The 15,776-nt window shown below is 56.5% G+C and overlaps 1 protein-coding gene across 1 annotated transcript; it reads right to left on the bottom strand.

The window, feature by feature from the left end:
• Nucleotides 1-856: 856 nt before the first annotated feature.
• Nucleotides 857-15,377, bottom strand: LOC111157759 (Sp7 transcription factor). Its single transcript, XM_022519391.1, has 5 exons — nt 15,053-15,377; nt 7,887-8,117; nt 7,406-7,628; nt 6,885-6,912; nt 857-2,131 (listed from the first exon to the last, which is right to left on the bottom strand). The coding sequence occupies exons 1-5, from the start codon at nt 15,375-15,377 to the stop codon at nt 857-859; spliced, it is 2,082 nt and encodes a 693-aa protein (XP_022375099.1).
• Between the last annotated feature and the right edge of the window lie 399 nt (nt 15,378-15,776).

The raw sequence follows: 15,776 nt of genomic DNA on the forward strand, positions 1-15,776 counted from the left end.
ACTTTTTCTATACCGAGATACACTTAGCTAAAATTTTCCATAGCAGAAATGGACCTCCTTCCCTCCCCAGCTCACTCTACCTGACCTGTCATCATAACTTAGATAAATAGAATTATTATTATTAGTATTCATTTCTCTTGGAACATAGGGGTTAAATATACAGGCCTGGGGGCAGCCTCCCTGACCCTGGGGTCACCCCATCTTTGGGATCAGATCCCCACTGGTCTGCCCCCCTCTTGGCACCCTGCTCCCTGCCAGGTCACTAACCCCAATCCCCCTAACTCTGGTCCCTAATGAAGAGGCCACCGGGGGCAATAAATTATCATCATCATCATCATCATCATCATCATTATGTTTGTAAAAAAACAAAAACAAAAAACGTTCTGGAGCATGGAAAGCAAGTGGAAGAAGAAGCTGGGATGACTGGAGCCTGGAAGCTAAGCAATAGTGGTAAATAAGCTTGGGAAGCAGGAAGGATGCTTGTCAAGGAGTTAGTGAGCTGGAGAAAGAAAGTGTCAGGAGCCCAGATGTAAGGAAAATGAGATGGGGTGGTAAGAGCAGAGGAGAGGGAAGCTGTGTGCAGGGGTGAGGGAAGATCTTAGGAAGCCAGAGGGCAGAAACCAGGCACAAGGTGAGGGCCTGAGATGAGAGTCTGTGGAACAGGCTCACGGCAAAGGGAGGGGTGAGCTGCAGAGGCATGCCGGGAGACACCCAGGCCCAAAACGGGCCAGGGGAGAGCTGGCAAGAGCCCCAGGGGCAGCATGCATGGGGCTAAGGGGGTGAGGGGCAAGCAGTGGTCCATGAAGCCGGGGAAGGCCGGCAAGGCAGCCCTGGGCCTGGAGACCCTCCACCCCGCTCAGATCTCCAGCAGGTTGCTCTGCTCTGGGCTGCCTTCAGGGGCTTTCTCTGGGGGTGCTGGGGAGGCTGAAGGTCGGGGCGTCTGACTGGCCTCCTCTTCCCCTGCACTGCGGCCCTCCCCCAGTTCCTTGGGGCCGCTGGCAGGGGGTCCCGGGCCTGGCTCGCCATGGGTACGTTGGTGTTTGCTCAGGTGGTCACTCCGGGTAAAGCGCTTGGAGCAGAGCAGACAGGTGAACTTCTTCTCCCGGGTGTGGGTGCGCACGTGGCGCTCCAGCTCGTCCGAACGGGTGAAGCGCTTGCCGCAGAAGAGCCAGTTGCAGACGAAGGGCCGCTCGCCCGTGTGCCAGCGCAGGTGCGCCTTCAGGTGCGACGCCTTGCCGTACACCTTGCCGCAGCCGGGGATGTGGCAGCTGTGGATGGGCTTCTTCCGCAGCCCAGCGGCTGCCGCCCCCAGGCGCTCAAGCTCCTGGCAGTTGGGGCAGTCGCAGGACGAGCGCCCCGCTCCACCGCCTCCGTATCCGCCGCTGCCCCCAGTGCCGGCCCCCCGCGGGGTCTTGGCCCCACCGCTCCCCTCCAGCTGCCCGCTGTTGCTCACTGCCTTGGGTTTATAGACGTCTTGGGGCAAGACATGCTGGGGCCCTGGCTGCAGGAGGTGAGGAGCCGGGTAGGGAGCTGGATTAAGGGGGGCGAAGTCGGAGGGGTAGGTGGGCAGCTGGGGGTTCAGTGGAGGCTGAGCCGGACCTGTGGGCAGTGTCCCTTGCAGCCCATCACCCTGGCCCTGCCCACCACCTAGCCAGTTGCCCCCCGGGTGCATGTCCCACCAAGGAGTAGGAGCGTTGCCTGGGCCCGGTGAGATGCCTGCGTGGATGCCTGCCTTGTACCAGGAGCCATAGGGGTGTGCCATGTCCAGAGAGGTGTAGACACTGGGCAGGCAGTCAGAAGAGCTGTGGCCCTTGGGCACTAGTAGCCCAGGGTCCTGGGTGCCCGTGGGCCCAGGGAACGAATGGGGAAAAGGAGGGTAGTCATTGGCATAGCCCGAGGTGGGCGCAGGAGGACTGCCTGCAGGTGGGAGGAGCCCATTGGTGCTTGTAAAGGGGGCTGGGTAGGCATCCCCCATGGTTTTTGGGGCTGAAAGGTCACTGCCCACAGGGTATGGCTTCTTGGCGCCTGCTTTGCCCAGTGTCGCTGAGTCCCGCAGAGGGCTGGTGCCACCAAATTTGCTGCACGCTGCCGTCAGCATGGCCAGGGGACTGGAGCCATAGTGAGCTTCCTCCTGCGGACAGAGGGAAGCACGGCTTAGGGGGAGAGGAGGAGAAGTGCAGAAAGAAGAGCAAAACTCTAGAGACGTGGAGAGTAGAACCAAGGGGTCCAAGAGGAGTCGAAGAGGATGGGAGGTAGAGGAGGACGGCCCGTGAATACTGGGCCCCAGGGCAGAGCTCAGACGGAGTCAGAGTTGTGGCGGGGGAGAGCCAGGTCCAGACTGCAGCCTAGCAACCCAGTCCAGGAGGCAGACTTCACTGTGGAGTTGCTGGGGTGCCGGGGGAGGGAGGGGCGAATCAGAGGAACAGGAGATGCTTCTTAAATAACCGTGAGAAGAGCCAGGAATGGATGCAGGACCTAGGTGAGGGGAGAATTAGGGGTCCTATCCCTGGAAATGGGTTCAGAGCGGAGGCCATGGTCAGAGACTTGGAGAGGAAAGATGGGGCTCAAAGAGTAACATGGGAAGAAAATTAGAGGACTGCAGTTGCCCCCACTCCAGATTTGCTCAGCTTTACCCCATATTCCACTCCTGTCTCTGCTTCAGCTCTTGACTAAGGCAGCGAGTGGCCTGGTCTCCCTGAGGCCACAGCCTCATGTCCCTGGTAAGGAATCTCTTGGCAGGGATTGTAGGGCTGGGGAGCAAGAGGGAGCGACGTGGAGACACTGGGACATTGAGAGGGAACAGAGCTGCCGCCAAGCCAGGACTGTGGCTGAGGCAAGAATGTCTTTCAAGAGGGCAGTGGGCACCTCCTGCTTCGTGGAGCCGGCTGGTATCCCTTTGGGAAGGCTGGAGGAGCCTGAAGTCCTCACACCCCTCCAGGCCCAGGAATTGGGATGGCTAAGATATTGGCTCCCAGCCATACCCCGCCAAGTCCAGTGTCCCCTAACATGTAGCCTACACACATAGCTGGTCTCTCATCACCCTTCCAGCACCGTGCGTGGAGGAAGATACATAGACGTGGGGCATGGGGCTCTTTGAGAAGCACGAAAAGCCCTTAATTCCCATCATGCTGCTGCTACAAGGCCAAATCACCCTGAGATGCCCATCCCTTGGGAGCACATGGTGCCCCTCCCTGGGTGAGCCTCAAGACACATCAGGAGGAGATAACTTCCAGAATCCCTGGCTGGTACAGACCTCCATCACTGAGAATCCCACCCAAAAAGATGACCTCAAAAGCTGACCCCATACAGTTCCCTGACTGGGGCCCTTGAAAGCTAATATAACTGGTGCCTTCCCAGTAAAGCTGAAAAAGAACCCAAGTATCCGAGACCTGCCTGGTCCCTCTGAGCATGCAGCAGCCTGTGTGTGTGTGTGTGTGTGTGTGTGTGTGTGTGTGTATGAACAAACCTACAGCTACATCGGGTTTTAAGGTTGTGGCAAGGGGCCTCTGCCCTCATCATTCCTGCACTGCTCCCCAAGAGCAAACTGGCTGCTCCCTGGCCCAGTCACCTCTTTCTGAGGTCCTGTCGACCCCACAGACTCCCAAATTTGAGCCAACAAAACCTTCCTGAAATTCGGCTATGGGAAAAGCCGTGGGTCCTCCCTAGCCAAAGTTTCCCTGGAGTCTCTGGTCTCCCAAGCAGAGGGTAAGCTGAGGCAGGGTAGCTGGTGGGGCAGGACTTAAAGCCTAATGGAAAGGTAAAACCACGAAATGCGAAGGAGAGAGGCAGAGAGCAAAGGACCCTTGCACAGGGTGAGGCACAGAAGAAAAAGCCCCAGGGGTGGGGGAGGGGGAACAGAGGGGAAAACTAGCATTAAGGGGCAGAAATGGGCAGAAACCCAAAAGAGCAGAAAGGTGAAAAAACAAAGGGCACGGAGAGAGAGGAAAGCAGAATAAACAAAGAGGTGATGGAGAGAGCCTGGGCTAGGAAGGCAGAGGAAAACAGAGAGGGAGAGAGAGAAGGAAGAAAACAGAAGAGGGGGAGGAGGAGGAGGACGAAGACAGATCTCCTACCTAAGAGAAAACCACCATGATGCTGGGCCCCAGAAAACCCCCAGACCAGGCCACTCCTCCCTCCTTCTCCCCCTGACCGCTTCTCCCCCTCGGCCCAGCCCGGCTCCGTTGGTTTCCCTGCGGTCGGTTTATTTTTAAAAACGCCGACGCCGTCCCCCCCGCCTGGCCCTCACACTGTGGCCACAGGGGCCTCAGCCAAGCCCAGGGACCCCACCCAGCTGGGGAAAGGGAAGGAGGGGTGAAAGAAGGCAAGCAGCCCCAGGCCAACAGGAGACCCCAGCCCTGGAGCGGAGGCCCCCAGGGCCCCTGAAGGCAGGGAAGGGGGAGCAAGACCAGACGCGCTCAGACAGGTTCTGGAGGCCAAGAACTGGGCACCTGGCTAGGTTCACCTCAGCCTCAGTTTCCTTCTCCTGCTGCTTGCGTGCTCCTGACAGGCTCCTACCTATGCGCCCCCATACCTGTATTCCTTTCCCAGGGGCCCTGGAGTCCCTCCTTCCAGTCCCTCCTTCCTACCTCCACCCCACCTTCCTCTGAAACAATAAAAGCAGGCTGAAAGTACTGAGGCATCTCCAGAGAAAGAAGGAGGAGCTGTCCCAGCTCTCTCACTCATTCAGGCAGCCCGGCCAGGGAAGGCGGCCCCCTTTCTCCAGGGAGCTCACAGTGCCCAGCTGACCTCCCGCTGAAGCTGACTGTACACCCGAGGGCCTGCTGGCCCTCCATTCTGGGCACCCAAATTCCCGGGTGCCCATTCTCCACTTTCTGCTTCCGCCCGCCCGCGTTGTTCGTTGTTGGGTCCTCCCCACTTCCAGTTCTCCATCCCCACCCGGCCCTCACCCCCATTTCTCCCTCCTGCCTCTCCCCCTGCAGCTCATCTTCCCAGGTGAGCCTCTCATCGGGCAGCAGCTGCTTCCCTCTCGGAACTCCCAAGTTCTTTCCACCACCAGAGAGCCCGCCCATACCAGGCAGAGGGCTTCCTGGGTGGGGAATGGGGACCGTTGAGGGCCCAAGTGCCCCAAAAGTAGGAGAAGCAGGCGGAGGGACTGGAATGCCTTTGTGTTGGGGGGGCATCTCCGGCTCACCAGCAGTGAGGGTCATGAAGGCCCAGATGCCAGGACACACTCCTCTTGCCAAGTCTGCCCCAATCCTGTGCCTTTCCAGCAGGCCTCCAGGCCAGCCCCTCCCCCAGGCCCCAGTGCCACGCTGGCAACTCTGGCACGGTGCCCACGCCCACTGACATTGCCCCTGCCCTGGATGGCCCTGGAATGTCCATGCGCCTTGGTCCTGAAGCTTTCTGAAGACCAACCTCAGGGTTTCAATGGTGGTTCAGTATAGAGTCTGATGGGGGGTGGCATAGCAATGTGCCCTCAGTGCAGCAGGAGGCAGAGCCCCACGCCTGGGACCCCCGAATGGACACAGAGCAGTGACGAGGGGCATCGTGTCCACCCCCACTGCCTTGCCTGCCATTCCCTCAGACTCAGTCACAAACTCACCATTCCCAGCTTTCCACACACACACCAGTCCACGCTTGGACCAACAGATGCTCACAAGGCCCAGCTGCTCCACAGACACACACGCCTGTGCCCTCACAAAGCCAGCCGTGCGTGCCTTATGTCCTAACACTTCCATCCAGGCCAGTGAGCACAGGTGCCGAAAGATGCCCACTCTGTCTCACATACACCCCTCCTACAGGCCGAGTGAGTTGGCTTCCCGTTTGGCCCATCACCCCCGGGACATAAGCTAGGGCCCTGGGAGCAGAGATGGGGGGTTCTGAGGGGCTCCTGAAGCTGGAAGACCTGTAGGGAGGGCTCTCTGGCTCCAAATTCCTGTGGAAGGACCCAGAAAGCAGGACAGTGATGATGACAGAGAAACAGAGTCAGAGACTCAGAAGCAAGGAGAACTCAGGATGTACTAAGTGGCTCTGAGTGGCTCTGAGTCCTTCCTTTCCAACTATGCACCTGGAGTCCCCCAGAACCCCTGGTAGAGTCAATGATCTCTTCAAACCCCCAAACCTGACCTCCACGGTACCCTAGATCCTTCCATCCCCAGTGCCAAAAGCAAGGGATGCTGGGGTCCCAGTCTGTAGGGGAAGTGGCCCAGGCCGCCCTGGAGCCTCCCACTCCCAAAATAGAGCTGAGTTTGTCTTTGGCTGAAAGCTAAATATTTGTGAGCCGGGCAGGCGGCCTCAGACCCTGGCCCTCCTCCTGGGTTCCCTCTCAGGCCCGGGCCCAGTGCCTTGGTCAGCCCCCCCACATGCACAGGGCCGCCCTTTTCCCCTCTCTCAGAGCTCACCTCTTCCTCTACACACACTGGCCCAGAGGCCCAGCCCCTGCCCACCTACAAACCAGACCAGCTGCAGCTCAGGCTCAGGCTAGGAGCTCCCGGAGACGGGACCCCCAAGGCACTTGGAGCCCATTGTAGCCCAGTGCCCACTCCACGAGCCCTCTCACTCTCTCCCATGGTCTGCCATGGCTGGCCTCTCTCCCAGCCCTCCTCTTCCTCCTCTTTCCATCCCTGTCCACTCCTCAGGGTTGGCATGCAGGGCGGACCTCAGAGGTCTGTGCCTTCTTCTGACCTGGCCCCTCTCATCTTCCTTTGACTGCTCTCTGACCCCTGGCCCCACTCTCTCCAACCCTACCTCCTGCCCTCTGCTCCCCCTCTGAGCCCTGTCTTCTCTCCTCATCAGAGGGACCCTAGAAGTGACAAGCACCCCAGCCACTGTCTGTGTGAGTTGGGAGGGGGGATGGAGCGGGCAGGGATTAGGGCCATTAGGACTGTCGCTGGTGTCCTGGTGGGGGAGGTGGGGGCAGTTACCTCAAGCAGGGAGGACGCCATCCTGAGGCTGGGGAACGGGTCCCAAGGAGCCAGGCAGATGGAGAGAGCCAGCCGAGCCGGGGAGAAAGAGAGGGAGAGGGAGGGAGAATGGGAGAATGGGAGAGAAGAGATCTAAAGTTAGAAGGGACTGGGGGGTGGGGGGTGGGGGGGCTGCTCTCTGTCTGTAGGGATCCACCCTCTAATTACAGCTTTCCCAGCGGAGAAGACTCCGGATCCAATGAGCAGGGCGAGAGAGGGAGGCAGAGGGTCCAAATTTCCTGCTCCATTTGCTGAGCTCCCCAAAGAAGGGATCTGGGCGGGAGAGGAGAAACAGGGCTCCAGGGAAGGGGTGGAAGCAGGAGGAGGGTAGGGCCATGGGCAAGTTGTCAGGGTGTCCTGGGGGGTGCTGAGGGGGAGGGTTGAAGGGACAGTGGGCCCAGGTGTCCCACACCCCGCCCCGCCCCCGGCAATCCCCAAGCCATCCGAGGGAACTCCTCCCGGGGCTCCCTGGTGTCATGTACCTGGGGGCTCTGGGGCTGGGTGTCCTGGGTCTCTCCTCCCTGGAGGTCTGGCAGTGGGAATGCGGGCAAGGGGTGGCCTCAGGGCCCCTTGAGGGCTGCACTCCTCTCCCAGGCCAGCTCCACTCCTGTTCCCACTCGGGCTGCGATCCTACAGTCCTACTCTGACTCCAGAGTCCTGGCTGCCGCCGCCGCCGCTCTCCTACTGCTGCTGAGGCCGCCGCCGCTGAGGGAAGGAACAGGAGGGAAAAGGAACAAACCCCAAACCACTAATTAGAGATCCAGGGGGGGGGATGGGGGGTTGGGGACGACACTCACACAGAGAGACTGGAACACACTGACATACACACTCATGGACAAACACAGGATGATCAACACACACGTCTGCACACACGGCGCTGCCCACACGGCCACGGCCGCTGTCATGAATGGACACAGACAAACTCACACACACATGAGCACAGTGACATGGCTGGAGGGGCACACCCCCCCCCACCCTGGAGCTGACCGCAGAGACGCTTGCTTCTCCAGTCACCCACCTCTAGATCAGGAGAACAGTGTGTATGTGCATGTGTGTGTGTGCGTGTGTGTGTGTGTGTGTGTGTGCGCGCACACACACACACACGCGGTGAGAGACAGGAGGGAGGCTGTGCTCTGGGTGGAGGCTTCAGCTGCCTAACTTTTAGGGTCACTGAGGTAGGTTGAAGAGCAAGGCCTGGAAGAGGGATGGAGAATGGGAGGAGGGCTTTGCACAGGCTCAGGGGTTCCCCAGTCTTCTTTCCAATGCCTCAGTTTCACTCCTAGAAAGTAGTACCTAGGCCTACCTCCCTTTGTGGGACAGAACCTGGATCTTCCGATTCAAGAAAAACTGAAGGTGCAGGAGGGAGGGTGGAAGTGGAAGGTCATTGGATCAAGTCATCCTGCCCGAGCCTAGCCCCTTTGGATTAACTCCCAAAAAGATAAGCCCTGGTCTCCATTATTCCTTGCCAGTTACCATCCCTCGGCTCCTCTTGGCCACACATCAAATCTCCATCCTTTGCTGGATAGTTCTAAGCGGTCTTGCTCTCATGGGAGGGAGCCCCCAGTTCCCTTTGTCATTGCCATGCATCAAGGCCCTCTTGCAGCAGGCAGAACTGAAGTTAGAGCTGCAGCAGGACTTCCCAAAAGTGACTTCTCGTTGAAACGGGGAAGAAAAGAAGGAAGGTCAACTAGGTTGGGAGAGGGAGACCCAAAAAGTTTATGAACTGAAATCTGGGTCCTAAGGTCAGTTTCTGGGAAAGAGGAGCCCAGGTCACCAGTGAGGGGTGTCTCTCCCACAGAGGAGCCCAGCCAGCTGCAGCTGCTTTGGAAGTTACTCCCCAACGTAACCCTCAGCCCCTCTTAGCCCGGTCCATCAGAGGAAAGGAGACCTGTCCTTCCCTACTTCCCTCACTTCCCAACTCAGTTCCCTCACTTTCTCCCCTTGCGTGCCCACCTCCCTGCTCCTTTTGGTCTCAACGATGAAAAGGTGGGGAGAAAGGATGAGCAACCTGGAGGTCCAGGGAGGGTTAAGTGCCCTTTAACCAGCTGCCAGGATCAAAGTTCAGGACCAGTCATTTGGACTCCAGCCCCATGATGTGAATTCCCCCAAGGAATCCTGTGGGCCCAGCATTTGCGGAAAGGGTTAGGGAACCAGGGTGACTGGCTGACAAATGGAAAATAAGGAGAAAAAAAAAATCAGAAAGACCCAGAGATACACAGAACAAATAAAACAATCAAGAGACTCAGAAGAGATGCTGTGGGATATAAAAAGAGAAAGAGACAAGAGGGCCACAGTAGACCAGGTGCTGCTTGGCTTTAAAAAACCAGAGAGAGTTGGGGGAAAAAAAGGAAAAGGAAAAGAAACAGGCCCAGAGGAACAAAGATAGAGACAATTGGCTTGGAAGGACAGGACAGAGAAAATAGCCGGAGGCCTGGCCAGGTCTGGAGGAGGCAGAGGGTTAAGCAGCAGGGCAGGTGGGGGGTGGGGATGGAGTATAAATAGCGCATAATTGTGTCCATGATTACACGGGCCACCCCACCCGTCTGCCCAAGAGGAAGTGCCCGTGGTGGGGTGTCCCCGTGACCTCCCAGTCTCCCCCTGGTGGGGGCATCCAAGGCTGAGGTGGCAGATGGATTTCTGGGGCCCCCACTCAGAAGCTAGGAGGAAGGGGAAGCTTTAGAGAAATTACTACACAGCCAGCAGAAAAGCCTGAGAACAGTTAGATCGGGCAAGCAACTGAGGCAGAGGAGAAAAGTCGAGACTCCAGAATAGAGAAGAGGGGGCAGGTGAGAGAAGGGATTGGAGCTCAGCTTAGATTGGGGAAGAAAGGAAGAGACTGGATAGAAAACAAGGCAGGATGAATGGAGGTGCAGGGTTGGGGAGAGGAGGTGGGGGGGCACAGAAGGCCAACCTTCTCCACTTCCCTTGGGGGCCTTATCCCTAATCCTACCTGGGAAGGAGCAAGGTTCCCAGAAATATGAGAGCCAAGAGTCCCTGATGTGTTACCCCCAAAAGGCTAGTGCCTGGACACAGAGCCCCCTCCCAAAGGTCAGTTCCAAAGCCAGGCAGAGAGGTTGCCTGAAGCCCCCAGCTGCCTCCCTTGGGACCCTGGGTTCTGACTTCTTCCACACCCTTTTTAAAGATAGTCCTACTGCCCAGCTGAGGACCTGGTATTCCTGGGTTCAGACTCAGACCCCCACACCCCATTCCCAGTGCCCCCAGGGGCTAGGGGCAGAAACTGGGAACACTGACCAAGGACCTGCCTCCACCCTTGCAGGCCTCCCTCAGTCCAGCCTCCCAGGGGGTGGGGCAGCCCAGGCAGAGGCGCCATGTGGCAGGGGCGGGTAGAGGCTGCGGCTCTGGTCCTTCCAGTATAAACCCCCTAGGCATCTGGTTTCTATCCACCACCCCCCACCACCCTGGGGGCCCCTCAGCCTCCGCCCATGGCCACCCAGATGCTGAGCTCTGAGATGGACGCCCCTGAAGGAAGGGGTGGGATGATGCCTCTCTGATCTCTCAACCCCAGGACTGGGCTGAACCACAGGGACCGCTCCCTTCACTCCCTCCCCTAGAATGATCAGGGTGGGATTTCTAGGTTAGAGGGGTTGACTCTGGAACCTGCTTCGGTTCTCTCTAATGGTTTGGGATCTTTTGGGAAGTTCGGGGGGCGGGATGGGGTGAGCTAGAGACACAGTGAAAACTGGCCAGGGTGGGAAGGTTCTAGCCCCCTTCTCCTCAGGGAAGCTGCCTTCTTTCACACCCAAGGCCCTCCTTCCACCCTCCTAGGCTGGGCTCCTGCTGATAGCCCTATACCAAAGGGACTCCTAACCCTTTCCTGTTGTTGTTATAGAAGGTTTGGCTACCCTAGAATCACCAGTGAACAACCATCAAACCCCTGAAATAGAGATGGACACACACTCTAATACATACCTAACAGTGACACACTTTGAGAGACCCTCTTGTGCATGCACTGAATTATGAATATATATATTTTTTGACCCTTGAATAATGCAAGGGCTGGGGTGCCAGTCCCTTCACAGTTGAAGATCAGAATATAACTTTTGATCCTCCAAAACTTAACTACTAACAGCCTACCGTTGACTAGAAATCTTACATAACATAGTTATACATAACATAATGTATAACATAAGCCTTCCATAGCATGGTCGGTTAACGTGTATTTTGTACGTCCTATTATATACTGTATTCTTACAATAAAATAATCTAGAGAAAAGATGTTATTAAGAAAACCATCAGAAAGAGAAATAGGGGGCGCCTGGGTGGCTCAGTTGGTTAAGCGTCTGCCTTCAGCTCAGGTCATGATCCCAGGGTGCTGGGATCAAGCCCCACATCAGGCTCCCTGCTCTGTCGGAAGCCTGTTTCTCTCTCTCCGACTCCCCCTTCTTGTGTTCCCTCTCTCCCTCTGTGTCTCTCTCTGGCAAATAAATAAATAAAATCCTGGGGCGCCTGGGTGGCTCAGTGGGTTAGGCCTCTGCCTTCGGCTCAGGTCATGATCCCAGAGTCCTGGGATCCAGCCCTGCATCGGGCTCTCTTCTCAGCGGGGAGCCTGCTTCCCCCTCTCTCTCAGCCTGCTTGTGATCTCTATCAAATAAATAAATAAAATCTTTAAAAAAATAAAGTAAATTAAAAATAAATAAATAAAATCTTTTTTAAAAAGAGAAAATACATTTTGGGGGCACCTGGGTGGCTCAGTGGGTTAAGCCTCTACGTTTGGCTCAGGTCATGATCTCAGGGATCTGGGATCGAGCCCCACATTGGGCTCTCTGCTCAGCAGGGAGCCTGCTTCCCCCTCTCTTTCTGCCTGCTGCTCTGCCTACTTGTGATCCCTCTCTCTGTCAAATAAATAAATGAAATCTTTTAAAAAAGAAAATATATTTTCGTACTGTCCTGTTAAAAAATGGGTATGTAAGTGAACCCACACAGTTCTAACCCATGTTGCTCAAGGGTCAGCTGAATAATCAGCAGGCACACACACTGATACACACTGATTTTATATAAATATAAATATATAAATATATACATATATTTTTTCCAATGGAAATGGATGTTTATACCAAGGTACTTGGCCTAACCCCTCATCACAAGAACGCACACAGCAGAATGCACGCATGCAAACAGACTCACAGTCCCCTCAAATACCCTCCCAGCCGGGGATGCACATAGACTTCCCTCAGTACACATGTTTATGCACATGGCAGACATCGCGCACATACACGCGGGGCCTAGCATCACAACTGTACAGCTCTAAAGGCCCCTGAAGTCTCCCAGAGGGGATTTAGGAACCCCTCTTCCCACAGGAATCTGGGGAAAAGGGTGATGTGGAGGGCACTGCCGGTCCCACAAACTGCTGCTTGCAACTCCTGCCAGTGTAGCAACCTCTAGTGTACCCTTGGGGGGACTCAAAGATCCTTTACTCCCTGTATCCTCCAGAGCTGAGAGACCCGGATGCCCCAGCGAACTCCCTGGCCCTGGGGAACCCTGGCATCCCCACCCCCACCCAGACCCCCCTGCTCTGTGGCCCGATGACTCATCCCTCCCTCTGTGGAGCTCCCCAACCACAGGGGCCTGGAAGAGAAGCTTGGAAAGTTGCGCTCATGTCCCGGGCCCCTGGTCTGGCCACTGCCCGCCCCCCCTCTCCCCCAAGCACCCAGGCCCAGCCCTTGTCTCCAGGAGAGACACCAGTGACAGAGAACACAGAGGGGACAGGAAGGAAGAAGGCACTGAGAGACAGGGAAACTGGAAGACAAAAGGAGACACTGGGGGGAGGGAACAGATGGTGGAGAGAGAGATAAGAGGCCCTGAGGGACAGCCTCCAATCTGGTAGGGCCCTCCAAAAGCAATGGAGCTGGTGACCAGGGAAACTTGCTCCTTGGTTTGGGGGATTTGGGGACAGGGCTACTGCCCTGTTCTTTGATGGAGCATTCCGAGCCTAGGCTCAGGGTGCCTGGGGAAGAGGATCCAATTCTAGGAGACAAAGCTGAGAACACAGGGCAAAAGGGAAGCTTTCAAGAGGCCGGCAAACTCTGCACAGAGCTTGGAAGAGGGGCTCCCCTCCCCAACACATACGTATACACATTTACATGTTATATGCCTACCGCAACTCCCTCACTCTCTGCTGGGTCTCCCCATCCCTTCTTCCAGCACCAAGGCTGCAAGGCAGGACTCCAGGTGCTAGTCCTGGCTCCCATCTGCTCTGAGCCTTGGCTTTCCTAGTTGACGTTTGAGTCCTGAGATAATAGAGCAATTCCAGGCAAGGCTGATCAGAATCAGAAAGAGACATTCTGGGGCACAGGGCTGGCTCTGTCAGAATAGCGGGAGACTCTTGATCTCAGGGTCCTAAGTTCGAGTCCCATGCTGGGTATAAATATTACTTGAATAAATGCAACTTTTTTAAAAATTAAAAAAAAAAAAAGTAAAGAGAAGTGCTGTTAGAAGGGAAGGAACAAGAATAGCAGGAGCAAAAAGAAGGGAAAGGGAAGACTTGAGACCTGATTCCGGAACAAGGGAACCTGCCTTGGGTGGGTGTCTCACATGGGTAGCATTGAATTAAGACTCTGGTCATCTCGAGGACATGGCCCTTTGTAAAACTATATAACCTGGAGTCTGATACATGAAATATTTAATGTCTAAATAAAGAGAATTTGGGGTGAGCCCTGATCACATCTTCTATCCTTAGGCGTGAACAACGCAAGGGAATGGTTCTTCAAAACCCTGGACGCACATTTCCCTCATTTTCTCTGACCTGCTCCTATTCTTCTTGGAAGCACAGTTTTTTGAGATGCAGACTGGACCCAAGGAACATTCTTTCATTCCACAAAGGCTCAGCAAGCACCTAGCACAGCAAGCTAGGCTCAGGCACATAACTGTGAACAACAGACCTAGCCCTTTGCCTCACAAACCATTGACTAACATAAAGAGTGGGAAGTATATGGAGACAGTAATTACTAGATGTTACTGGAGACCAAAGAGTGAATCTAATCCAGTGTTTGGGGAATCAAGGAAGCCTTCCTGGAAGAAGCAGTGACTAGATCAAGAAACTGAAGTAGCCAGGTGAAGAGAGGAAGAGTGTTCATAGCCATGGAGAAGTGTGTATACAAAGGCCTAGAGGTCTGGGAGATTAATGACACTTTTGAAATGCTCAAAGTTGAGTGTGACTGAGCACAGAGTGGAGACTGGTGGAAACTGTCTAATTGGCTATGCTAAGCATCTGAACCTGATCCTAAGGGCAACATAGGGGAATATTCCTAAATTAGAAAGATAATTAGAAAGATAGCCCCACCCACAGAGAGTAGATGGGAATAGGGGCTTAGAGCCAAGCAGTTCTGGATAAATCAGTCGTTTACTATGGTGTAAGCTTGGCCAGGCAATATAACCTCTGATGCCTTCGATTCTTCTTTAGAAAGGGGAAACAGAATAATACAGCCACCTCCCAGTGTTGTTGCAAGGATTAGGAATAATACATGTGGAACTCTTACCGCAGCATCTGGCGCTTAGTAGTCGTTGCATAAACGGTGCCTGTGAGTATTGTCAGAGTTTGGAGGGGGGCAACCTTAGAGTCAAGGAGAGCAGTGTGTGGCAGCAGTCCAAGCCAGAATTGCGATATAGCCTGGAGCGGCAGAGGGGATGCCCAGGAGCAAAGGGAAAGGTGATACTGAGAAGGCGGTGGAGGCTGCTTGGACGTGAGAAGTTTGGGGGTGTGTGGAGAGCAGTCAAGAATGACTTCCCTGGACATGTGGGTTTGTGCGTGCCTACGCACACGGGATGCGCAGGCATCCTAGACGTACCTATTCAGTTCTGAGAATGGCCCTTGACAGCCCCTGGATCCGGCCAACAGAGTGAGGATGGCCTCCAGCCTCGCAGGAGGACAACTCGGTCCCCTCGCACTCACTGCCCTAATCCCTCCTTAACTACGTCCTTTCCTCTCTTGCACCCGTTCCTGCCTCTCCCCACCAGCCCTCCTTCCCTATGAAGGCACTGTCTGTAAATTCAGAGTCTGCTTAGGCCACCCTTCCCCATCCTTCCTTTTTCCCCTGCCCGGGTGAAGGAGAGTCCTTAGGACTCAGCCACCACCACCTCCCCACACGCCCTCAATCGGGCGCCCCCTCTACCGCCAGTCTCAAAGCATGGCTCATCCCTTCCTGCGTGCGGAGGTTTGAGGCCCGGTGAGCCGCCAAACGAAGGCGGGACTGGGGGGTCTCGGCCCCAGCTCCAGCTGACGAGGGAATGCTTGCCCCCAGACGGACGGATCGTGAGGTCTGAGGACGCGGGAGAGGACTCTCCAGCCTCGGTCGGGCCCGGGGCAGCCGAGGCCGTGGCCCCCCTGGCGTGCCTCAGTGTCCCCGCGCGGCCGGGAGGCGGAGGGGCGGGCCGGCCGGGGGGTGGGGCGCGGGCGGGGTCGGCCGGGCCGGGCGCCCGGGCAGGAGGCCGCTGCATATCTGCGGTCCCGACCACAATTGCTGGGAGTCGCGTCCCGGAGACTGGCGGCGCTGACTCTGCCCGCTGCGGCCGCCGCGCCGATTAGAGCCCGAGAGGGAGCGCCAACCCGGGGGAGGGGGAGAAGGCGGCGGCGGCGCTCCGTGTACCCCTGTCCCCTCAGCCGCAGCCAGCGCCCCCAGCTGCCCCGCCCAGCCCTTTCTCTGCGGCCCGAACCCACGGTGGGAGTCCTGCCTCCCTAGCCCTGGTTTTCTCGAGACCTGGATCCCGGGCGTCCCCCTCTGGGCCCTGCAGTGCCGGAGGTCCGGACGGGGCTAACAGGCCGTTGACCCTGGGCTGCCAGCCTCTCTCCCTCACCCCCACATCCACGCAAAGAGGAGTCTGACTCTCAGGGTTCCC

This window comes from Enhydra lutris, unplaced genomic scaffold (assembly GCF_002288905.1).
Source record: "Enhydra lutris kenyoni isolate GAN:26980312 unplaced genomic scaffold, ASM228890v2 scaffoldscaffold56, whole genome shotgun sequence".
In the NCBI taxonomy this organism is placed as follows: domain Eukaryota; kingdom Metazoa; phylum Chordata; class Mammalia; order Carnivora; family Mustelidae; genus Enhydra; species Enhydra lutris.